Source organism: Mus musculus, chromosome 7 (assembly GCF_000001635.26).
Source record: "Mus musculus strain C57BL/6J chromosome 7, GRCm38.p6 C57BL/6J".
Taxonomy (NCBI): domain Eukaryota; kingdom Metazoa; phylum Chordata; class Mammalia; order Rodentia; family Muridae; genus Mus; species Mus musculus.
The window spans coordinates 50098998-50124571 of NC_000073.6; the positions used below are offsets into that span (position 1 = coordinate 50098998).

At 42.4% G+C, this 25574-nt stretch overlaps 1 protein-coding gene across 1 annotated transcript in view; it reads left to right on the top strand.

Moving 5' to 3' along the window:
- Positions 1-25574, top strand: part of Nell1 (NEL-like 1) — an 887940-nt gene that overhangs the window by 123648 nt on the left and 738718 nt on the right. The window contains exon 4 of the mRNA NM_001037906.2: positions 21533-21703. Within this exon, the coding sequence (NP_001032995.1) occupies positions 21533-21703 (171 nt within the window). The remainder of the gene's footprint in view (positions 1-21532; positions 21704-25574) is intronic.

The following is a 25574-nucleotide window of genomic DNA, read 5'->3' on the forward strand; positions in this document are numbered from 1 at the left end:
GTGTGAATGCTTCACAGTACTGGAAACTGAGAGCAGCTACCTTGGTAAACAGGTTCCAGTGGCCCCCTCACTACTTGTAAGAAAGATGAACTTTCATGAAATTCAGTGAGGTATATGAAGTACTTATGATAATTGATATGTTATAAGAGCTCAATAAATGTCAGCAATTACTATCATTATTTAAATGTTGGGTTTACTCATATGGCCATAGGACCGAGGTGAGAGGAGAGAGTGTCTGCAATATCTTGACAGGCAAGGTCAGGAAGGATAAAGAAAAATGAGTTTACAGCTGTGCCACTTCCGGTCATACAGCCAAAGAACTCTATATCCTACCTAAGTAAAAAAAACAATTAAAAGCAAATAAACAGTTAAAAACAAATAAAAAGCAAAAAGAACACCCAACTCTATTTTTGGGGAGTAGAGTCAGGTGTACTGGGATGGATGGGAGCCTGGAATGTTTGGAGAGAAGATGTATAGATTCCAGCATGCCTGAGTCCTTGTTTAGAAACTCTAGACCTAAGTTAATCAGCAGTGGGAAGTCAATGATGGGGCTTTAAACTGGAGAGTGTTTGGTAACTTAATTGAATGTTGTCATTGTTTTGAGAGACACTCTTCTTGGATAGCCCAGGCTGGTCTGGAACCGATAGATAGTTTAAAGCTGACCTTAAGCTCACAGAGTTCTGTCTGCTTCTGTCTCTTGACTGGACTTTTATTTTGAGAAGATGACTGTGGCCTTTGAATGGGTTGGAAAGGATGAGAATGGCTTTATCAAGATCTTAGAAGAGACTGTAGAGTTTCCAGTGGGAAATGATGGTGGCCCAGGCTGTAGAGTTTCCAGTTGGAAATGATGGTGTCCCAGGAGAGGACAATAACAACAGGAGAGATGAGTGATGGGTATGAGGGAATCACCTAGAACAGAGCAGTAGAGTAGGAAATATTCTCCATATTGGTTGCAAGGAAGAGAAGGCATTAGAGCTGGCCCTCTGGGTTTTAGCATTTGATCTTGGGGAGATTCTCTTACCAAGGTGCCAGGCTTATGAGGGACAATAATAAGATTATGTGTTTGTTTACTGAGCTTGAGGGATATAAGTTGAATTACTGCTTAGACATTTGGCTGCCCAAGCATATAGCTCAGAAAATAAACATAGATTGGAAATACAAATTTGATATTCATTTTCATGAAAAAACAAAACAAAACAAAGAACATTACACAACAAAAGTGCTTGACAAGTTAGAGTCCATACAGAGTGCTCGATTTGAATTTGATCTGTAAAAGGCCTGAGGGGAGGAGCAAAGTTTGCTGACATTATGGGGGTGTATTAAACTCTTGAGTGAAATCTGTTTGCTTTTCTCATGACAGAAATAGCTTGGGCACTGGCAGGGAGGAACAGGGTCACACATCAGGGACTGATTATGTGAATTCATTTCTGTTTGTAACTGTGACTTTACAACATTTTTGTCTGTGGCCATCTTTGATGCTGTGTGTCGCTGTTCAGCCTCTCTGGTCTCTTAGGTTGCAGACATGGTTGCCCTTATGTGCTTTGCTTTCTCTCTTCTGCCCCAAAGCATCTTCCCTATCTCTCTCCACCCACCTGTTTCCACCCTCAAAGATTTCTTGCATCTCCACTTAAGAGTGGATTCCTGCCCCCTCTCACTGTTGGTCAGGCTGTGCTGTCTGTTTTTCTGTTTTAATTTTGCCTTATCATATGGCATTATATTCCTTGAAGAGGCTCGTCTTGGCATTCCCTGCTGCACATTACCACCTTGTGCCATCCTTCTTCCGTGATTCTTTGCCATCCTTCCCATATGATTTCCTATCTTGCTTTCACTCTATGTGAGCTTCTCTTAGCTGTGGGTCTTTATTGAGGTGTAATCTAGGTTTGAGCTGTAAAAAGTAATTGATTTTAACTTTGGGTGGGAGAATTTGTATTACTCTGAAAAGAGAAGAATGAAGAATTGGCCCTAGAGGTGAGTAAGATCTCCTTACATTAAGTGAAAAGAGCATGGGAGATTGAGCGTAATGTGCTGCCATCAGTGTTAAAGAGGTGAGATGGATAATGTATTCATGTTTGCTTTCTCAGATTGGGAACCTTGGGGAAAAAGAATAGTCTTTTAAGCAAACGATGCAGGAAAATTGGCCATTCGTATGCAAAAACTGGACCTTGACACAGACTTCACACTTTTCACAGAAGTTAACTCAGAAGGACCATGCAATGTGTATGGTAAACCAAAAAGGTAAAACTAGAACACAGGGAGAGTAAGGCCTTGGTTTTAGTGATATGCTTTAAGTACGATTTTGAGAACATGACCAAGGAAAGATGTAAGGTTAAGATCAAAACCTCTGCTCTGCTACACACACTGACAAGAAAGTGAAAAATCAGATCAGACAAGGAGAAAAGTAACTAAGACAGAAGTTGGTATCAGAAGTGAAGTCCTGCTTACAATGTTGAACTGATTTCCTAGTCCAATGTCCCCAAATATTCCACATTTCTCCTCCAAAACCCTCATGGTCATATCTGTCACAACACCTATTGGTACCAACTTCTGTCTTAGGTATTTTTCTTTTTTTTCTTAATGTTTTTTTTTATTACGTATTTTCCTCAATTACATTTCCAATGCTATCCCAAAAGTCCCCCATACCCTCCCTCCCACTCCCCTACCCACCCATTCCCACTTTTTGGCCCTGGCGTTCCCCTGTACCGGGGCATATAAAGTTTGCAAGTCCAATGGGCCTCTCTTTCCTGTGATGGCCGACTAGGTCATCTTTTGATGCATATGCAGCTAGAGTCAAGAGCTCCGGGGTACTGGTTAGTTTATAATGTTGTTGTACCTACAGGGTTGCAGATCTCTTTAGCTCCTTGGATACTTTCTCTAGTTCCTCCATTGGGGGCCCTGTGATCCATCCAATAGCTGACTGTGAGGATCCACTTATGTGTTTGCTAGGCCCTGGCCTAGTCTCACAAGAGACAGCTATATCAGGGTCCTTTCAGCAAACTCTTGCTAGTGTATGCAATGGTGTCAGCATTTGGAAGCTGATTTTTATACCACTATCAAGGTAACTTGTAACAGAAAGCACTATGGCTCATGGTTTCAAAGGGTTAGTGTCAACAATAAGGACTGAAGGGATGTTGAGAGTTTGTGCCTTGACCCACAACCATAAAGCAGAGATGGGGATACTGGGAATGGTGCAAATCTTTTGAAACTTCAAAGCTTACCGCTGGTGACACACCCCTCCAGCTAATCCACACTCCCAATCCTTCCCAAACAGTTACACCAACTGGCAACCAAGTATTAGAATATAAGAACCTATAAAAACCATTCTCATTCAAACAACCCCAGTGAATGACTATTTTGTCTGCATGTATCCTGTGTCTATGTGCACCATGTGTGTATATGGTGTCTCCAGATGCCAGAAGAGGGCACTAGATGTCCTGGAACTGGAGGTACAGATGGTTGTAAGCCACCGTGTAAGTGGTGGGAATTGAACCCAGCTCCTCTGCAAGAGTAGTAAGCACACTTAACCACTGAACCATCTCTCCACGCTCAGAGGTCACTATTTTCCACTAGCCTGGCTGTCCAGAGAGCTCTCCAAACCTTCCTGGCTTAGATTTCCACATCTCACATAGCATGCCTAGCTTTTTACATGGGTTCTGGGGATTCGAACTCAGGATCTCATGTCTCTAGCACAAGTATTCTTACGCACCAAAGCATTTCCTACCCCTTCAGTAAGTTTTAATACTGAGTCCCAGAAATGTGTACAATTAACCTTCAGCTTTATTTACTAATAGGGAGTAAGGAAATGCCAGAACATTTAAAGAAATAGTAAAAATTCATAATAATGGGAATGTTTCAAAAGAAAGAAGTGGAAACACACAGTGGCTGCAGATGGATCAGTCGAGACACCAAAAGAATGAAAATTTAGAATGTCATCCACAAAAATGACAACAACTAAGTCCATGGTGCTTTAAACACATTTGAATAAATAAATAAGAGAAGTAGAATACAAGGGTCTCATGCAGAATTAGAAATAATTAATGTAAACAACCAGCCCTCAAGGCAATTGGGACAGAGCTCCCCTCTGCTCCGGGATGAGCTGCAGATGGTAAGTTTCTTCCCTGGAGCACAGGATGGAAGCAGGAGGATGAACTTCATGGTGGAGAAGGTCAGCAAGAACTACTCGAGCCTGTAGGTTGACCCAAGGATCAGCCTCAGCAGGGATGCTGCGGCATGGCATGTGTTCCTAATAAGCTGGGTTGTGGATGGTGACATGAGATCTGCTCCTCATAAGCTTGGGTGAGGATGGTACCTGACCTCTCTTGTCTTTCTCCTCTCACTTCACAACTCATAAGTAATTGTGACAGACATCACAGAAATCTACATTGAAGAAAACCACCTGAATATTACTCAAACCTGTCAGGGTGACAAAAAAAAGAAGACAGCCTGGAGTCTGAGGAGACAGGCTGATTAAATCTATGTGGTATGTTGGATAAAATTCTAGGTTTCAGAAAGGGAATACCAGGCAAAAACAAACAACAAACAAACAAGCAAATGAACCAAGGAAATCCTATGGAAGGGGATGAGGAGGGATTATGCCAGCTGTGGATGGAGGGTGACCTCAAAGAAACAATGTCTTCCAGACACAGCAGCCGCCACACATATCAACTCACATCAGTTGTGACAGCAGGCATAAGACCTGTGTAAACTCAAGCCAGACACGGGGACAGGAGGTGGACATTCAGTCCCACCTCTAGCTGAGAACTGTTTGGCAATTGACAGCTGCTGGGAGAGGCAGAGTCATTTTCAATAGTGTGACCCCTGGTAGGTTGACACTCCAGAAGATGGCCTTACATCCAAGAGTATTTGAGCAGAAAAAAAAATTTACTTTATAATTTTAAAAACTGAAAGAGAGGACACAAAGTTGTGTGGTTAGAGAATCAGGTGAGGATCTTTGAGGAATTGGGTGGGTGTAAACATGATCAAAATAACACTAAATAAAATTCTTTATTTTTATTAAATTATTTATTTACTGTGCAGCAGTTTATCCTCACAGTCCCTCATCCCACAGTTCCTCATCCCATTACTCATTTCTTGCCTCTGGGAGGGTGCTCCTCCCACCAGGCCTTCCCTTTCCCTGAAGCCTCCCTCAATTCTCTTGAGGATTAGGCTTGTCTTCCCCCACTGGGGTCAGACCAGGCAGTCCTCTGCTATATATGTTCCGGGGGCCTCGGACCAGCTTGTGTATGCTGCCTGGTTGGTGACTCAGTCTCTTGAAGATCCCTGGGGACTGGGTTAGTTGAGACTGCTGGTCTTCCTATGGGGTCACCCTCCTCGTCAGCTTTTAATCCTTCCCCTAAATTCAACCACAGGAGTCCCCGACTTCAGTCCAGTGGCTGGGTGTAAGTATTTGCATCTGTCTCAGTCAGCTGCTGAATAAAATTCTTAAAGAATGAATAGAAATAAATTAAAAAACTACGGAAATATCAAGACAGTATAAAATGTAGTAATAGTGTATTTCTATTGGTTCATTGATTATGTAAGATGTCAATAATAAAGGGAGCTGGTGTGCTGCACACAGACTCACATCTACGTCGTGCTTATCTTACTTTTATCTGTTCTTTTCTGTATCCCTCCCTTGCTCGCTTCCCCCAACCTCTGTTTGCTCCTCCCATTCCAAGATCACTTCCTCAAATGCATCTAACCTTAACTATTCTATTTCCTCTTCCTGGGAAGATCTCTCCTCCCAGACCCTTACTCTCTACCTAACCTCTGTGGTTATGTGGATTGTAGCTTGCTTATCAATGACTTAAAAGTTAACCTCCACATATAAGTGAATGCATGCCATATTTGTTACATCAATCTACCTGCAAATTTCATTTTTCTAAACCATGAAAATAACCAAAAGGTATCATCCGAGGATAATAATATCCTTCTGTTTAAAAACCTTACAGATTTTCTAACCATCATCATGCGTGTGTAGGAGATGTAGGCATATGTTTGTGCATGTATGTGTATATGATGCATGTGTGTGTGTATTATGTGTGTATATATGACATGTTTGTATGTATGATGCATGTGTGTGTATTAAGGCACACATGTGTCACAGTGCATGCATGAAGGTCAGAGGACAGCTTGCAAGGGTGGGTTGATTCTCACCTCCACAGTAGGGTCTGAGGGTGAACACATTGTCAGGGTTGCTCAGTGAGGGCTTTGGGCCTGTTAGGCCATCTCACTGGCTTACCTTCTCATCAAGTCTTCAGTAAGTGAAATAGAGAAGGTGGGTTTTATGACAATTTCAGTAATGCAAACAGTGATCTCAATTTTTCTTTTTATGCTCATGTCTTAAATTACATGCATTTTGATCTTGAGTTCAGGAGGTTCAGAGCTATACCTCAGCTTAATGTAAAATAAAACAGTGAGACTGTAAGCTCTCTGCTCCAGATTTGGTCACTTCATAAACACTTTAAAATTGGTTTTCTTGGCAAACTTTGACCATTAGAAAGAAAACCAAGTCTCCTTCCACAATCACCGTAGATGATCTCGTTGGTTGCTTTCGTTTTAGATTTCTTTATGCAAACGTTTGTTCTGTATTACCTTCCTAACATTCAGTCTTCTCTGGGTCTTCATGTTGGAGAAGGCACAAGTCAGCCTTCTCTTTAGTAGGGACAGCCAGGTTAATTCCACATGGATTGTAACGTCTGGTTATAAAACCATTTCGAATCGATATAGAGAGCTCACTTTGCGTTTCATGTGGCAGCGAGTGCTTTGTTCTCTGTAACAGATGCTATGTCATTGTCACTGTTAATCTTCTGCTAGCTGTTTGCTAAGCACACTGAGCACAAAACTAATATGTAACTTTACAAAACAAATAAAATCACCAGGTCATAGCTAAACAAGAAGGGAAAAACACACAAACTCTCCTTCTATAGTAAGGGGTGTGTACATTCCTAGTTGTACCTCTGGGAAGCTGCTTGTTTCCATGGTCATAGAAAGAGATAAGAAGTCTTAAGCACTGTTGGATGCCTTGTAAGGTGGCTTACAGACTGGTGTTATTTTGTCCAAAGCAGACTGTGGAGTGAATGTTTACTTTCCTGCTGAGTGAAGACACAGACAGAGGGAAGCACGTGAGCCCAGAGGGGGAAGGGCTCGGCTCTGAGGCTGCCCTGCTGCTGCACTGTTTTCTGATGTTGAATCCCCTTCTACAGCACATTGCTGTACTTGGAGGAAGTGGACGCACTAGAAGTTTATCAAGGAGGACACATCCTTTCCTTGAACTCAGACAATATCTTGAAGACTGGGAAGGCATTTGGGACTGAATCCAGGGAACACATCTCACTTTTGAAGAGGCTACCAAGGTGGCCCCTCATTCTAGCAAACATGAAGCTGGAAACCAAGCTGCTGGGTCTTGAAAAAAGTGATAGAAGAGAAATAGCCAAGAATTCATTATATACTTATTTCATATCTTCTGACAAGCATGTATTAAAAATACCCAATACCGTGATATATTAATACTATACTTTTCAATAATTTATTATTTTAACTGATAACCTATCATTGTTTAAATTATGGGGGGGGGTACAAGGTGATGTTCTGCTTTGTGAATATAGTACAGAATGGTTAGTTGAGTTTACCGGTACTGTTCTCATTGCCTCAAAAACCTAATGTGTTTTAGGTGAAAACAGTTGAGCAACATTTAAAACAATTTTGAAGCACATATTATTTATCATTAGTAAATCATCTTGAGGTGCAAGAAAACTAAAGAGTATTCTTGTTTCCCCTCACATCCCCACTTCAGTCAATGTGCAGCCTCCACAAACACCGTTTTACTTTCTGCTATGTGTGATCAAGCAGTGCCTGTCTTTCTGTATTTTCTGTATTTCACTTGTATGATGTTCACTATTTCTTTCCATGGTGTCGATCATGACAGAAATTTTCTTTTTCTAAGGCTGTCATTGTTTGCTGACATGCTCTTTTACAGAGAAGAGCACACTCTACTAAAATACTACAATAAATGGATTTAATAACTAACCCACAACAATTAGTGGTTTGTCTCTACACTGAAAACAGACTGTCCATCTTACTTTTATAAGTTAGAAGAATGTGCGCAGCTATAAATCTGTGCAGAGAATTCTCACTTTGAGACTTGATTATCTGGCCAGAGATCCCAGGCATTTTGAAAAGACATACCTAAATTATAATTTCAAAGCTTAAAGGTCAAAAATACATATACTTGCACTTAGAGTGTTCCAATTTCTGTTAATGTCTGAAAAATGGTTCCCAAACTTTTAATGCTTCTGGGTTCTCTGGGTTAAGGATTTGGACATAGCCCAAAGGAGAAGGCTTCTTGGTGCTTCATGACATTTGTGGCTCCAGCTGTGGGGATTAGGTGGTGGGGGAAGTGATCTAGAGGAGCTTCCATGCTGCTTTATATCAGCTATTGGCTGATGTCCCAGTTTCTGTGCCAAGAAGAGCATCTGGCTGATGCCTCCTTGGTGTGGCTTGGGCTTCCTCCAAGCACGGTGCCCTCAGGATTCTTAGGTTTCTTAGCAGGTGACTGGGGGCTTCAAGCACAAGTATTCTGGTACACGGGATCAAAACTTACCTCTTGAATTTGTCACCAAGCAATACAAAGTCCCCCAGGTCCTATGTGAGTCCTTTTCATTCTGAGAGAGAGAGAGTTGTCAAGATCGCTTTATGAGATGGGCATGTGATATAGGGATATTGTGGTCACCCTTGGGAAATGTAACTTCCCTGTCACCTGTTCTGTGGCTAAGAGGGGATTGTGTCTTCTGCCTCCTTTCTTGTCTCAGAGTAGTAGTACCAGCTCTGTGTCTTGGCTTCTCACAGTTTTCTGCCTTTCTCTTCTAATTCATACTCTTCTGTTTCGCTTTACTCTCGAAACTTCTACGTCTGTTTAGTATGTCTGAGTGCATTTATTGTGTTTAGGTCCCAGCTCAGCATTAGTTTCTGTAATGAATGGTATCTCTGATCCATATGGTCATTTTCAGACTCACTCCATCTACCAGTGCTTCTGAGTCCTCTGACAAACCTCCAGCAAGTAGCGTGGGCTAGGCACACACTGTTGGCTAGAGTTAGCTTTTATTGAGGGTTTACAATGGAATTACAGGGGCAATTCTGAGAAACTATTTTCTTTTTTATATACTTTGGGCTTTTGGTAGGGTTTAGGAATGCCTCACTCAGGGGAATTTGTCTACATATGAGGTGGCCTCATACAGGAAGTTGATTAGTGGCTATAGGCCCTTAGTATTCTGCTAGCCTTGAGTATCTTGCTGGAGTTAAATATGGCTGGGGTGCACCTTGCTTTTAAGGTCATCTTGCCTTGACCTCCTATTCTGATCCCCAGGATACAGTTATTTGTCCAGCCACAGAATCCGCTGTTGGAGTGTGAGCAGGCACAGAGCACAGCACCAAAGCTCTTTTTGGTGGATTTTTCACCAGGCAATGTACATACCTCATATAGAGGAGAACACCAGAAAAGACATCTTCCTGAGATACTTATCATTCCTCATAAGAAAATACACACTGGCCACTTAAAACAAGTCCCCCTTACTTTCTCTCTATATGTCCTGCCAGCAGAGGTCTCTTTAACATTTGAACATGCCTGCCTTTGAAGTCTTTGATATTGAGCTAGTTTCTTTTTTCTTTTTCTTAACTTGAGAGAGGGTTTAATTGTGTGTGTAGACTAGGTTGGCCTCAAACTCACTGAGATCCTCCTGTCTCTGCCTCTTTTTTTTTTTTTTTCCCGTAATGTTTATTCACTTACTGACAATGCACACAGCAGTATACTGCTAAACTCAACCATAAAAAGAACACATACATACACATGTGTGTGTATTATATACATTTATGTTATATATACAGTGTGTGTGTGTGTGTGTGTGTGTGTGTGTGTGTGTGTGTAGTATTTATAGAGGATGTGGCAGTAAGGAAAACCTCCCTTACAATTAAACAACTGTAATATCAATTACTATTATTCAAATACCTCATAATCTATGAAAATATTTGCTTTTGGAGGCAAATTGATTTTCTGACTTGTTTAGCTTCATTTCTATATACTGCGTCTCTTTTTTTTTTTTTTCCATTTTTTATTAGGTATTTCGCTCATTTACATTTGCAATGCTATACCAAAAGTCCCCCATAGCCACCCACCCCCTCTCCCCTACCCACCCACTCCCCTTTTATGGCCCTGGCGTTCCCCTGTACTGGGGCATATAAAGTTTGCGTGTCCAATGGGCCTCTCTTTCCAGTGATGGCCGACTAGGCCATCTTTTGATGCATATGCAGCTAGAGTCAAGAGCTCCGGGGTACTGGTTAGTTCATAATGTTGTTCCACCTATAGGGTTGCAGATCCCTTTAGCTTCTTTGGTACTTTCTCTAGCTCCTTCATTGGGGGCCATGTGATCCATCCAATAGCCGACTGTGAGCATCCACTTCTATGTTTGCTAGGCCCAGGCATACTCTGACAAGAGACAGCTATATCAGGGTCCTTTCAGCATAATCTTGCTAGTGTATGCAATGGTGTCAGCATTTGGAAGCTGATTATGGGATGGATCCCCGGATATGCTAGTGTCTACATGGTCCATCCTTTTATCTCAGCTCCAAACTTTGTCTCTGTAACTCCTTCCAAGGGTGTTTTGTTCCCACTTCTAAGGAGGGGCATAGTGTTCACACTTCAGTCTTCATTTTTCTTGAGTTTCATGTGTTTAGGAAATTGTATCTTATATCTTGGGTATCCTAGGTTTTGGGCTAATATCCACTTATCAGTGAGTACATATTGTGTGAGTTCCTTTGTGAATGTGTTACCTCACTCAGGATGATGCCCTCCAGGTCCATCCATTTGGCTAGGAATTTCATAAATTCATTCTTTTTAATAGCTGAGTAGTACTCCATTGTGTAGATGTACCACATTTTCTGTATCCATTCCTCTGTTGAGGGGCATCTGGGTTCCTTCCAGCTTCTGGCTATTATAAATAAGGCTGCTATGAACATAGTGGAGCATGTGTCCTTCTTACCAGTTGGGGCATCTTCTGGATATATGCCCAGGAGAGGTATTGCTGGATCCTCCGGTAGTACTATATCCAGTTTTCTGAGGAACCGCCAGACTGATTTCCATAGTGGTTGTACAAGCCTGCAATCCCACCAACAATGGAGGAGTGTTCCTCTTTCTCCACATCCACGCCAGCATCTGCTGTCACCTGAATTTTTGATCTTAGCCATTCTGACTGGTGTGAGGTGGAATCTCAGGGTTGTTTTGATTTGCATTTCCCTGATGATTAAGGATGTTGAGCATTTTTTCAGGTGCTTCTCTGCCATTCGGTATTCCTCGGGTGAGAATTCTTTGTTCAGTTCTGAGCCCCATTTTTTAATGGGGTTATTTGATTTTCTGAAGTCCACCTTCTTGAGTTCTTTATATATGTTGGATATTAGTCCCCTATCTGATTTAGGATAGGTAAAGATCCTTTCCCAATCTGTTGGTGGTCTTTTTGTCTTATTGACAGTGTCTTTTGCCTTGCAGAAACTTTGGAGTTTCATTAGGTCCCATTTGTCAATTCTCGATCTTACAGAGCAAGCCATTGCTGTTCTGTTCAGGAATTTTTCCCCTGTACCCATATCTTCAAGGCTTTTCCCCACTTTCTCCTCTATAAGTTTCAGTGTCTCTGGTTTTATGTGAAGTTCCTTGATCCACTTAGATTTGACCTTAGTACAAGGAGATAAGTATGGATCGATTCGCATTCTTCTACATGATAACAACCAGTTGTGCCAGCACCAATTGTTGAAAATGCTGTCTTTCTTCCACTGGATGGTTTTAGCTCCCTTGTCGAAGATCAAGTGACCATAGGTGTGTGGGTTCATTTCTGGGTCTTCAATTCTATTCCATTGGTCTACTTGTCTGTCTCTATACCAGTACCATGCAGTTTTTATCACAATTGCCCTGTAGTAAAGCTTTAGGTCAGGCATGGTGATTCCACCAGAGGTTCTTTTATCCTTGAGAAGAGTTTTTGCTATCCTAGGTTTTTTGTTATTCCAGATGAATTTGCAAATTGCTCCTTCTAATTCGTTGAAGAATTGAGTTGGAATTTTGATGGGGATTGCATTGAATCTGTAGATTGCTTTTGGCAAGATAGCCATTTTTACAATGTTGATCCTGCCAATCCATGAGCATGGGAGATCTTTCCATCTTCTGAGATCTTCTTTAATTTCTTTCTTCAGAGACTTGAAGTTTTTATCATACAGATCTTTTACTTCCTTAGTTAGAGTCACGCCGAGATATTTTATATTATTTGTGACTATTGAGAAGGGTGTTGTTTCCCTAATTTCTTTCTCAGCCTGTTTATTCTTTGTGTAGAGAAAGGCCATTGACTTGTTTGAGTTAATTTTATATCCAGCTACTTCACCAAAGCTGTTTATCAGGTTTAGGAGTTCTTTGGTGGAATTTTTAGGGTCACTTATATATACTATCATATCATCTGCAAAAAGTGATATTTTGACTTCCTCTTTTCCAATTTGTATCCCCTTGATCTCCTTTTGTGGTCGAATTGCTCTGGCTAATACTTCAAGTACTATGTTGAAAAGGTAGGGAGAAAGTGGGCAACCTTGTCTAGTCCCTGATTTTAGTGGGATTGCTTCCAGCTTCTCTCCATTTACTTTGATGTTGGCTACTGGTTTGCTGTAGATTGCTTTTATTATGTTTAGGTATGGGCCTTGAATTCCTGATCTTTCCAAAACTTTTATCATGAATGGGTGTTGGATCTTGTCAAATGCTTTTTCTGCATCTAACGAGATGATCATGTGGTTTTTGTCTTTGAGTTTGTTTATATAATGGATTACATTGATGGATTTTCGTATATTAAACCATCCCTGCATCCCTGGAATAAAACCTACTTGGTCAGGATGGATGATTTCTTTAATGTGTTCTTGGATTCGGTTAGCGAGAATTTTATTAAGGATTTTTGCATCGATATTCATAAGAGAAATTGGTCTGAAGTTCTCTATCTTTGTTGGATCTTTCTGTGGTTTAGGTATCAGAGTAATAGTGGCTTCATAAAATGAGTTGGGTAGAGTACCTTCTACTTCTATCTTGTGAAATAGTTTGTGCAGAACTGGAATTAGATCTTCTTTGAAGGTCTGATAGAACTCTGCACTAAACCCATCTGGTCCTGGGCTTTTTTTGGCTGGGAGACTATTAATAACTGCTTCTATTTCTTTAGGGGATATGGGACTGTTTAGAAGGTCAACTTGATCCTGATTCAACTTTGGTACCTGGTATCTGTCCAGAAATTTGTCCATTTCGTCCAGGTTTTCCAGTTTTGTTGAGTATAAGCTTTTGTAGAAGGATCTGATGGTGTTTTGGATTTCTTCAGGATCTGTTGTTATGTCTCCCTTTTCATTTCTGATTTTGTTGATTAGGATTTTGTCCCTTTGCCCTCTAGTGAGTCTAGCTAAGGGCTTATCTATCTTGTTGATTTTCTCAAAGAACCAACTCCTCGTTTGGTTAATTCTTTGAATAGTTCTTCTTGTTTCCACTTGGTTAATTTCACCCCTGAGTTTGATTATTTCCTGCCGTCTACTCCTCTTGGGTGAATTTGCTTCCTTTTTTTCTAGAGCTTTTAGATGTGTTGTCAAGCTGCTAGTATGTGCTCTCTCCTGTTTCTTCTTGGAGGTACTCAGAGCTATGAGTTTCCCTCTTAGAAATGCTTTCATTGTGTCCCAATGGTTTGGGTACATTGTGGCTTCATTTTCATTAAACTCTAAAAAGTCTTTAATTTCTTTCTTTATTCCTTCCTTGACCAAGGTGTCATTGAGAAGAGTGTTGTTCAGTTTCCACGTGAATGTTGGCTTTCCATTCTTAATGTTGTTATTGAAGATCAGTCTTAGGCCATGGTGGTCTGATAGGATACATGGGACAATTTCAATATTTTTGTATCTGTTGAGGCCTATTTTGTGACCAATTATATGGTCAATTTTGGAGAAGGTCCCGTGAGGTGCTGAGAAGAAGGTATATCCTTTTGTTTTAGGATAAAATGTTCTGTAGATATCTGTTAGGTCCATTTGTTTCATAACTTCTGTTAGTTTCACTGTGTCCCTGTTTAGTTTCTGTTTCCACGATCTGTCCATTGATGAAAGTGGTGTGTTGAGGTCTCCCACTATTATTGTGTGAGGTGCAATGTGTGCTTTGAGCTTTACTAAAGTGTCTTTAATGAATGTGGCTGCCCTTGCATTTGGAGCGTAGATATTCAGAATTGAGAGTTCCTCTTGGAGGATTTTACCTTTGATGAGTATGAAGTGTCCCTCCTTGTCTTTTTTGATAACTTTGGGTTGGAAGTCGATTTTATCCGATATTAGAATGGCTACTCCAGCTTGTTTCTTCAGACCATTTGCTTGGAAAATTGTTTTCCAGCCTTTCACTCTGAGGTAGTGTCTGTCTTTTTCCCTGAGATGGGTTTCCTGTAAGCAGCAGAATGTTGGGTCCTGTTTGTGTAGCCAGTCTGTTAGTCTATGTCTTTTTATTGGGGAATTGAGTCCATTGATATTAAGAGATATTAAGGAAAGGTAATTGTTGCTTCCTGTTATTTTTGTTGTTAAAGTTGGCATTCTGTTCTTGTGGCTGTCTTCTTTTAGGTTTGTTGAGGGATTATCTTCTTGTTTTTTCTAGGGCGTGGTTCCCGTCCTTGTATTGGTTTTTTTCTGTTATTATCCTTTGAAGGGCTGGATTCGTGGAGAGATAATGGGTGAATTTAGTTTTGTCGTGGAATACTTTGGTTTCTCCATCTATGGTAATTGAGAGTTTGGCTGGGTATAGTAGCCTGGGCTGGCATTTGTGTTCTCTTAGTGTCTGTATAACATCTGTCCAGGCTCTTCTGGCTTTCATAGTCTCTGGTGAAAAATCTGGTGTAATTCTGATAGGCTTGCCTTTATATGTTACTTGACCTTTTTCCCTTACTGCTTTTAGTATTCTATCTTTATTTAGTGCATTTGGTGTTCTGATTATTATGTGTCGGGAGGAATTTCTTTTCTGGTCCAGTCTATTTGGAGTTCTGTAGGCTTCTTGTATGATCATGGGCATCTCTTTCTTTATGTTTGGGAAGTTTTCTTCAATTATTTTGTTGAAGATGTTTGCTGGTCCTTTTAGTTGAAAATCTTCATTCTCATCCACTCCTATTATCCGTAGGTTTGGTCTTCTCATTGTGTCCTGGATTTCCTGGATGTTTTGAGTTAGGATCTTTTTGCATTTTCCATTTTCTTTGATTGTTGTGCCGATGTTCTCTATGGAGTCTTCTGCACCTGAGATTCTCTCTTCCATCTCTTGTATTCTGTTGCTGATGCTGGCATCTATGGTTCCAGATTTCTTTCCTAGGGTTTCTATCTCCAGCGTCGCCTCACTTTGGGTTTTCTTTATTGTGTCTACTTCCCTTTTTAGGTCTAGTATGGTTTTGTTCATTTCCATCACCTGTTTGGATGTGTTTTCCTGTTTTTCTATAAGGACTTCTACCTGTTTGGTTGTGTTTTCCTGTTTTTCTTTAAGGACTTGTAACTCTTTAGCAGTGTTTTCCTGTTTTTCTTTAAGGACTTGTAACTCTTTAGCAGTGTTCTCCTGTATTTCTTTAAGTGAGTTATTGAATTCCTTCTTTATGTCCTCTACCATCATCATGAGATATGCTTTTAAATCCAGGTCTACCTTTTCAGGTGTGTTAGGGTGTCCTGGATTGGGCGAAGTGGGCGTTCTGGGTTCTGATGATGGTGAGTGGTCCTGGCTTCTGTTAGTAGGATTCTTACGTTTACCTTTCGCCATCTGGCAATCTCTGGAGTTAGTTGTTATAGTTATCTTTGTTAAGAGATTGTTCCTCTGTTGATTTTGTTACCCTCTATCAGCAGGCGTGGGAGACAAGCTCTCTTCTCTGAGTTTCAGTGGTCAGAGCAGTCTCTGTAGGCAAGCTCTCCTCTTTCAGGGAAGGTGTACAGTTATCTGGTGTTTGGACCTCCTCCTGGCTGAAGGTGAAGGCCCAAAACAGGATCTTTCCCAGAAGCTGTGTTGCTTTGGCCAGGAAGGTGGCCAGTTGTCTGGAGTCGAAGATGTCGCCGCCTGAGAAGCTCTGTGGCTCTTGTCCGGAAGGAGGCCGGCCGTCTGGAGCTGAGGATGGCGCTGCCTCAGAAGCTCTGTGGCTCTTGCCGGGAAGGTGGCTGGTTGTCTGGAGTTGAAGATGGCGCCGCCCAGAAGCTCTGCGACTCTCGCCCATCCCAGAAACGGCTGGCACTCTGTATTCCACACGGTCACCCGTGCAGCCTGCCCTCCGCGGAGTCCCGGAGCCAAGAAGGTTCCCGCCGGCGCCTGTGCCACAAACCTCTCAGGCCGAGCAGACCCCCGTGCTCTCACCAGGAAGTGGCCGGCTGTCTGGAGCTGAAGATGGTGCCGCCCAGAAGCTCTGCGACTCTCGCCAGTCCCAGAAACAGCTGGCACTCTGTATTCCACACGGTCACCCGTGCAGCCTGCCCTCCGCGGAGTCCCGGAGCCAAGAAGGCTCCCGCCGGCGCCTGTGCCACAAACCTCTCAGGCCTGGCAGACCCCCGTGCTCTCACCAGGAAGGTGGCCGGCTATCTGGAGCTGAAGATCCTGTCTCTGCCTCTTAACTGCAGGAATTAAAGGCATGCACCAGTAAGCCAAGCTTTAATTACTTTTGTTGTTGCTGCTGTGGCAAAATGCCTGTCAGAGACAACTTAAGGAAGACAGACAGGCTCACAGGTGGAGGATATAGCCCTTCATGACAGGGAAGGTGTGGCTACACATTGTCTCTAGGCTGTTGAGGCAGCTGGACCTATTGAACCTGCAGTCGGGAAGCAGAAAGACAAGAGACCAGAACCCCAGGCCATGAAGTGATGCTACTTATATTCAGAGTGGAATGTCTCCACCTTCTTGAGTATATGTCTTTAGATTGACTGTTACAGACACTCTAAGAGGTGCATTTTATGGTGGTTCTAAATATAGTCAAGATGATAGTGAAGCTAAACCATTACAAATGATTGATTAAAAAAAATCTCAAAATGGGATATAATTTGGAGAAAATTATAAACATTTCAATAAAAATGTCTGTGTGGCCTTGATCAATCTATGTACTATTTAGAATTATTCTTCTTGAATTTTATTTTCAAACAGCATGAAATTCATATGGTTCTATGAAATTAAACTTCCTTTCACGGAGAACTGGTTGTGTCTAATACTGTAGGGTGGGCCTTGGGGAATTATGCAGATGAAGCCTAGCATTTAAGCAAAATATTTTAAAATTCATCTATGGAAATACAGACTGGGAAGAATTTGCATACAGAGTTTTGGGTGAAGGGGCTCAGGCTGTTAGTTGATGAGAAAGTCAGTGTAAACAGAACACAATCATGGCCACATATAGCCCAGAGCAAGGCGAGGAGAATGTCACTACCCTGTGCATTTGAAGACATCTGCACTGGGAACCTTATTCCTGTTTCTATATTGATGATGTGCCAAGTGGATTCATTTGGCCATGCCTGAAGCATCAGGACCAACCTGATGGTGTGTCTAGAAAGAAGAATTAAGAAGAATCATTTTCTAGAAAGGGGAATAGTCTAGGTAGGAGACAGAAATGTACAGAGAATACTTGTCCTGAAGAAGAAAAGTAAAACAACTGTAGGAGGGTATATCATCACTGTTTGCAAATATCTATAAGGTGAAAAGGCCATTCAGAGAGTGGTGTTCCTTGGAACAGCACCACAGGTTGAGGTCCAAGGCTAGGGAAGTGCATCTCCTTGGTGAGATGTTACTACAGAGCTCTTGTCCTTCCTAGCCTCTCAGGAAGCTCTTCTGCATGAGTAAGGGCTCACAGGTCTGGACTGTTCATGAGAAGCTCCTCATGCTAGCTTCCACCACCCTTCTGCTCCCACAGCAGCAAATGGCTGCTAGTCCCCACCCACAGTGGAACTCCTGACATCCACCACCTTTGTGGTGAGCCCCCTTGTGGCAAGCAGCTGGTCAGGAAGTATATGCAGTGCTCTCCACTGCCCAGAATCTTAACCTTCCAGGTGCTCAGAAATCATCTGGGAGTCCTACTGAAATGCAAAGTCTGACTCAGTAGGCCTTGGGGTGGGGAGGGCTGTGATCTGATACCGCTGGGACATGTACCAGTCCACTGGCTCATCACTGTGGCCAAATAATACAAAAAGGGTTTGTTTGGGCTCAAAATTTGAGAAGTTTCAATCCACGTTAGCTGACTCCTTTGCTGTGGCCCATATTTAGGCAGCAGAATCAGGTGATGATGGGGTCTGGCTGCTTATGGTGGCATGGAAAGGGGGAAGAATGAGAGAAGCAGAGAGATATGGACAGGCTTAGAGTTATTGGAGCAAAAGAGATATACAAAGAGGGAGAGAGATAGACACATAGAGATAAAGATACAGAGGAAAAAGCCAGTGAGAAAAACAGAAAGAAATGCAGAAATACACACAGACAACGAGAGGTATGGAGGCAGAGCAGAGAGAAAGAGAGAGAGAGAGAGAGAGAGAGAGAGAGAGAGATTGAGAGAAAGATACATACATGTACACACACATGCATACATGTGCATACACACCAGGAGAGACCCAGAGAGACAGAGAGAAGGAGACTCCAATAATGGCACACATTATAAACCCATCAACAGATTGATACATTGACTTGGCCATAGCCCTGAGTTAGCTCCAAGAACAAGTCCTTCAACACATGAGCCCTTTGGGAGCACTCTAGTACAGATTATGGCGTGCATTTCTCATGTCACAGCCTTTAGATCGGTGACGGCCTCCGACAGGCTGCTGTCAGGACTATGCCACATGTCCCTGTCAGTGGAGAGTTACTGCCTGGACATACTGCTGTGTTTCCTTCAGTCTAAACTTTCACCTAGGTTTGACCCAGGTGCCCCTTAGCTGTCCAGTGGTTCTGTCATCCCTGGGACACATCAGCAGTTACCTAACGTAACTCTGCAAGTACACGCCATCTTGGATTGTATTCAAGTAGTTTGAAGTGCATTGCCTGTGAGTGAAGAATGTCTGGGGCTGTGAGAAAAGACTCCAAGGTACAAGTGGTCACTGTGAGGCACCAGAGCAGGGTTCTTTTCTCATAGCTACATATTTGTGATTACCACAAGGCAATCACTTACTCTGGTGCTTTGTAAAGAGATCTTTAAACGATCTATTTATAACACATTTAGCACTTGCTCAATGAGGCTGTAACCCCAGGAACAGTGATTGAATCTGGTTAAATGCACTAACCCCCCATCTTAATGATCCTATCAGCCATCTTGATGAACATTTCCAATTGTCATTGACTGAAGTCCTTTCAAGGTCAGGTCCCTTTTCCCAGGAGTCTCTTATTGGTCAAAATAATTGAGAGATTTCACATGATGTGCGGACCTTGGTGAGGTGCTTTTCTAAGCCAGAGCTCTGTCCTCCTGGGGATTAGGCATGCTCTGTGTCTGACCATATGAGATCTCACTGCAAAGTCTTAATAAAAATGTACTTGGCAGATTCCCAGGATGAAGTGTTTGCTTGTAGCATGACAGCTTCCCTCGCCTCCTCCTTGGACACTTCTAGTTTATGATGGCAAGGAACATGTTTCAGCGCACTCTTTACTAGTCTCAGAACATCTTGATGGAGGGATCTATACTTCAGATCATGTTTATCTCCTCCCTCTGTGCTCACTAAAGACACATTGAGTTAACGAGTGGATGAATGACGGATTACCCAGTGTCTTGAATTAGGTTCTTCAGTTTTATTCTTCTAGAACATGTTTGAAGCTTTGAAGAACTTAAAAAAAAAACCCAAATATTAAGGAATATCTTCTTTTTGAAAATATATACTATACTAATTATACCTAGTTAGCATGACCCTGGGCATAGAATCTGGTTTCTGTGGTAGGGATAATCTCTTGGGGATGATCCCTTGTGCTGCTGGAGACGAGGTAGTTGCGAGGTGGTCTTCAGTCTGTGCTTCCCATGGGAATGGTCTTCGTGAGATGAGCAGGAAGTGCTCATTTGTTCTCTGACATGGTTTGGGTCATGGCCAAAGAGTCTGATTTTCATCATAGCTCCATCTAGACCTCATCAGTGATGAAATTTGCATTTCAGATTTAATATAGTCAAGCTTGGGTTATCTCAGCTCAGTGGATTATAGGAAAACTGTAGCTCCTTCCAGCTACAAGGATCACACTGCCACCCTGTCTAGATGAATGTCTCTAGAGCTGCATGCATTTCTGGAGGCGAGTGCTAGCTGAGTTTATGCCCAGTACTACTTAAGAGCATTTTCAGGTGGCTAAAAAATGCCAATGACCTGCCTTTAAAATGTACAAGGGTATGTTTATAATCCTTAAATCTCAGTTTTTCTCCACACACTTTTTTCTTTACTGCTTCCTTCTCCTCCCCTTTCCTCCCCTCCCTTTCTCTCCCTTCCTTTTCTTTCTCCTCTCCTCTTCTCTCCTCCCCTCTTCTTCCCTCTCCTCTCCTCTTCTTTTCAATCTCTTCTTTTCTAATAGATCTCATGTAGCCCAGGCTAGCCTCAAACTCACTATATATATTTTCAAGAATGACCAGGAGACTTTCTGATCCTCTAGTGATAGAATTACATGTTGTGTACAGCAACATCTGGCTTGTGCAGTGCTGGGGGATGAACCCACGGCTTCACACATGGCAGGCAAGCACTCTATACTACAGTCATAATCTCAGTTCTTCAGCCTTTAAGAGGGAATGGCAGTGCAAGTGCTTTAGGCTATGATGGGAGGCAAATTACAACATGCACGTAACAAGCTAATGCACAGTTGGCAGTGAGGTCAGGCACATGCCAATGACAGTGATGATAACTTCTGGAAGTTATAGGAGACAAATCCCCAGGAACCCATGGAAGTCCCAGCCCTAGCACTTTGGACCACAATGGTGGCTGAAAAACATGAGGACATCCTTGGCAGAAAGAACTCCAGTTATGTACTTTACACTGTGATAATTGTAAATGTTGACTCAGGTGTGAGAGGCTTTAGTCACTCCCTGTCCCATCATCTGATGGTCACCTATCTGGTGAAAGCATCCACCCCACCCTCGATGGGAAGGACAGAAACAGACTTATCTCTTTACTCTTGTATTGACTTTAATCCCAGATGCCCAACCCATTTCTCATTAATTCTGGAAAAAGTTTAAATGGCAGTTCTAAAAATAAATATCAATAAAGCCCTCCAGTCAATAGAGAGAGGGCACTGAACTGTACTTTTAAGTATTTAGGAAGCACAACTCCAAGCTAATTAGCTAGTGGGTTTTCCCTCATCGTGGATCAAATTGATCTCCATGTCAGAAGCTCAAGGTGTTTTTAGAAGGGCTTTCAGACCATAGGTGGGGTGGGCTCTATACCACACACTTGAGTTCAGGTCATGGCTTTGTGTGCTGTGTTTAGGTAATTTTAGTTTCTAAGAAACCTAATAATGAGGATGTGGGGCTAATGAACACCATGATGCCCAAGACTAAAGTCTTTGTTCCTTTACATGCAGCTATTTTGAACTGGAGAGCAGTGGCCCAAGAGAAGAGATACGCTATCATTACATCCATGGCGGCAAGCCCAGGACTGAGGCCCTTCCCTACCGCATGGCCGATGGACAGTGGCACAAGGTCGCGCTGTCTGTGAGCGCCTCTCACCTCCTACTCCATGTCGACTGCAATAGGTATGTTTGGCTTTGACCTTCCGTGACTCTGCCCTTCAAATCTCACTCTGTATGGGGAAGGGGGAAAATGTTAACCCCCCTACACCAAAACCTTAATTGTCATTTAACCTACTGAATGGGCCATTAGGCATGCTGAAATGACCAACTGTAATGCGATAAGAAAACAGTTCATTAAGATAAAACTGTATCCTGTGATTAGGAACAAATGTAACAAAGGTTGATTACAGATCAGGGACTATTAACTGCCCCTCAGTGAGCTCTCAGCACTGGCTGAAGTTCCATGGAGCTGTGACCACAGTTAACTGTGATGGATTGTTGAGTTCGTTCCACTTGGAAGTGAATAAGCCAGTTATTCATGTTAGGATGAGTCTGAGAAGCTTTGCTGCTGAGGTAGCTGAGTCTATTTTATTCCATTAAGCGTAGCTTTGCTTAACTTAAATGACTTCCTTTTTTTTAAGTGTATATTTTCTTTATTTTTATTTCAAATGGTATCTCTTTTCTCAGTTTCCCCTCCAAAACCCCCCTATCCCTTCTCCCCTCCCCTTGCTTCTACGAGGGTGTTCCCCCCCCCATCCACCCACCCACCCACCCACCCACCCAGTCCCTGCCCTGGTCTTCCCCTACACTGGGGCATTGAGCCCAAGTGCTTCTCCTCTCATTGATGCCAGACAAGGCCATCCTCTGCTACATATGTGGCTGGAGCCATGGGTCACTCCATGTGTACTCTTTGGTTGGTGGTTTAGTCCCTAGGAGCTCTGGAGGGGGGTCAGTTGATTGATATTGTTGTTCTTCCTATGATGTTGCAAACCCCTTCAGCTCCTTCAGTCCTTTCTCTAACTCTTCCATTGGGGATCCCATGCTCAGTCCAATGGTTGGCTTTGAGCATCTGCCTCTGTATTTATCAGGCTCTGGCAGAGCCTCTCAGTAGACAGCTATATCAGGCTCCATTCAACTAGCACTTCTTGGTATCTGCAATAGTGTCTGGGTTTAGTGACTGGGTTTGTGTTTTGGGGATGGATCCCCAGATGGGGCAGTCTCTGGATGGCCTTTCCTTCAGTCTCTGCTCCACCCTTTGTCTCCATATTTGCTCCCATGAATATTTGTTCCCCCTTCTAAGAAGAACTGAAGCACCCACGCTTTGTTCTTCCTTATTCTTGAGCTTCATGTGGTCTGTGAATTATATCTTGGGTATTCTGAGCTTTTGGGCTAATATCCACTTATCAATGAGTACATGCCATGTGTGTTCTTTTGCAATTGGGTTACCTCATTCAGGATGATATTTTATAGTTCCATCCATTTGCCTAAGAATTTCATAAATTCATTATTTTTAATAGCTGAGTAGTAGTTCATTCCTTAGTCACCAGGGAAATGCAAATAAAAACAACCCTGAGATTCTACCTCACACCAGTCAGAATGACTAAGATTAAAAACTCAGGACTCGAGCCCAGGGCTTCCTGGCCAGCGGAGTTGCCTGACACCCGAAAGGGCCCACACAGGATTCCCCACGGGATCCTAAGACCTCTGGTGAGCAGAACACAGCGCCGGCCCCAATCCAATCGAGCGGAACCTGAGACTGCGGTACATAGGGAAGCAGACTGCTCGGGCCTGACCCGGGACAAAAGCCCCTTCCGCTCCACTCGACCCCCGGGCTTCCTTGCCAGCAGAGTCGCCTGACACCCGCAAGGGCCCACACAGGATTCCCCACGGGATCCTAAGACCTCTAGTGAGTGGAACACAACTTCTGCCAGGAGTCCGGTTCGAACACCAGATATCTGGGTACCTTCCCTGCAAGAAGAGAGCTTTCCTGCAGAGAATACTCTACACACTGAAACCAAGGAGAGTGCTACCCTCCCAGGTCTGCTTATAGAGGCTAACAGAGTCACCTGAAGTACAAGCTTTTAACAGAGACAACTATAACAGCTAGCTTCAGAGATTACCAGATGGCGAAAGGGAAACATAAGAATCCTACTAACAGAAATCAAGACCACTCACCATCATCAGAACACAGCACTCCCACCCCACCTAGTCCTGGGCACCCCAACACAACCAAAAATCTAGACCCAGATTTAAAAACATTTTTCATGATGATGATAGAGGACATCAAGAAGGACTTTCATAAGTCACTTAAAGAATTACAGGAGAGCACTGCTAAAGAGTTACAGGCCCTTAAAGAAAAGCAGGAAAACACAGCCAAACAGGTAGAAGTCCTTAAAGAAAAACAGGAAAACACATCCAAACAGGTAATGGAAATGAACAAAACCATACTAGTACTAAAAAGGGAAGTAGACACAGTAAAGAAAACCCAAAGCGAGGCAACGCTGGAGATAGAAACCCTAGGAAAGAGATCTGGAACCATAGATGCGAGCATCAGCAACAGAATACAAGAAATGGAAGAGAGAATCTCAGGTGCAGAAGATTCCATAGAGAACATCGACACAACAGTCAAAGAAAATACAAAATGCAAAAGGATCCTAACTCAAAACATCCAGGTAATCCAGGACACAATGAGAAGACCAAACCTACGGATAATAGGAATTGATGAGAATGAAGATTTTCAACTTAAAGGGCCAGCTAATATCTTCAACAAAATAATTGAAGAAAACTTCCCAAACATAAAGAAAGAGATGCCCATGATCATACAAGAGGCCTACAGAACTCCAAATAGACTGGACCAGAAAAGAAATTCCTCCCGACACATAATAATCAGAACAACAAATGCACTAAATAAAGATAGAATATTAAAAGCAGTAAGGGAGAAAGGTCAAGTAACATATAAAGGAAGGCCTATCAGAATTACACCAGACTTTTCACCAGAGACTATGAAAGCCAGAAGAGCCTGGACAGATGTTATACAGACACTAAGAGAACACAAATGCCAGCCCAGGCTACTATACCCGGCCAAACTCTCAATTACCATAGATGGAGAAACCAAAGTATTCCATGACAAAACCAAATTCACACAATATCTTTCCACGAATCCAGCCCTTCAAAGGATAATAACAGAAAAGAAGCAATACAAGGACAGAAATCACGCCCTAGAACAAACAAGAAAGTAATCCCTCAACAAACCAAAAAGAAGACAGCCACAAGAACAGAATGCCAACTCTAACAAGAAAAATAAAAGGAAGCAACAATTACTTTTCCTTAATATCTCTTAATATTAATGGACTCAATTCCCCAATAAAAAGACATAGACTAACAGACTGGCTACACAAATAGGACCCAACATTCTGCTGCTTACAGGAAACCCATCTCAGGGAAAAAGACAGACACTACCTCAGAGTGAAAGGCTGGAAAACAATTTTCCAAGCAAATGGTCTGAAGAAACAAGCTGGAGTAGCCATTCTAATATCGGATAAAATCGACTTCCAACCCAAAGTTATCAAAAAGGACAAGGAGGGACACTTCATACTCATCAAAGGTAAAATCCTCCAAGAGGAACTCTCAATTCTGAATATCTACGCTCCAAATGCAAGGGCAGCCACATTCATTAAAGACATTTTAGTAAAGCTCAAAGCACACATTGCACCTCACACAATAATAGTGGGAGACTTCAACACACCACTTTCATCAAGGGACAGATCGTGGAAACAGAAACTAAACAGGGACACAGTGAAACTAACAGAAGTTATGAAACAAATGGACCTAACAGATATCTACAGAACATTTTATCCTAAAACAAAAGGATATACCTTCTTCTCAGCACCTCACGGGACCTTCTCCAAAATTGACCATATAATTGGTCACAAAACAGGCTTCAACAGATACAAAAATATTGAAATTGTCCCATGTATCCTATCAGACCACCATGGCCCAAGACTGATCTTCAATAACAACATAAATAATGGAAAGCCAACATTCACGTGGAAAC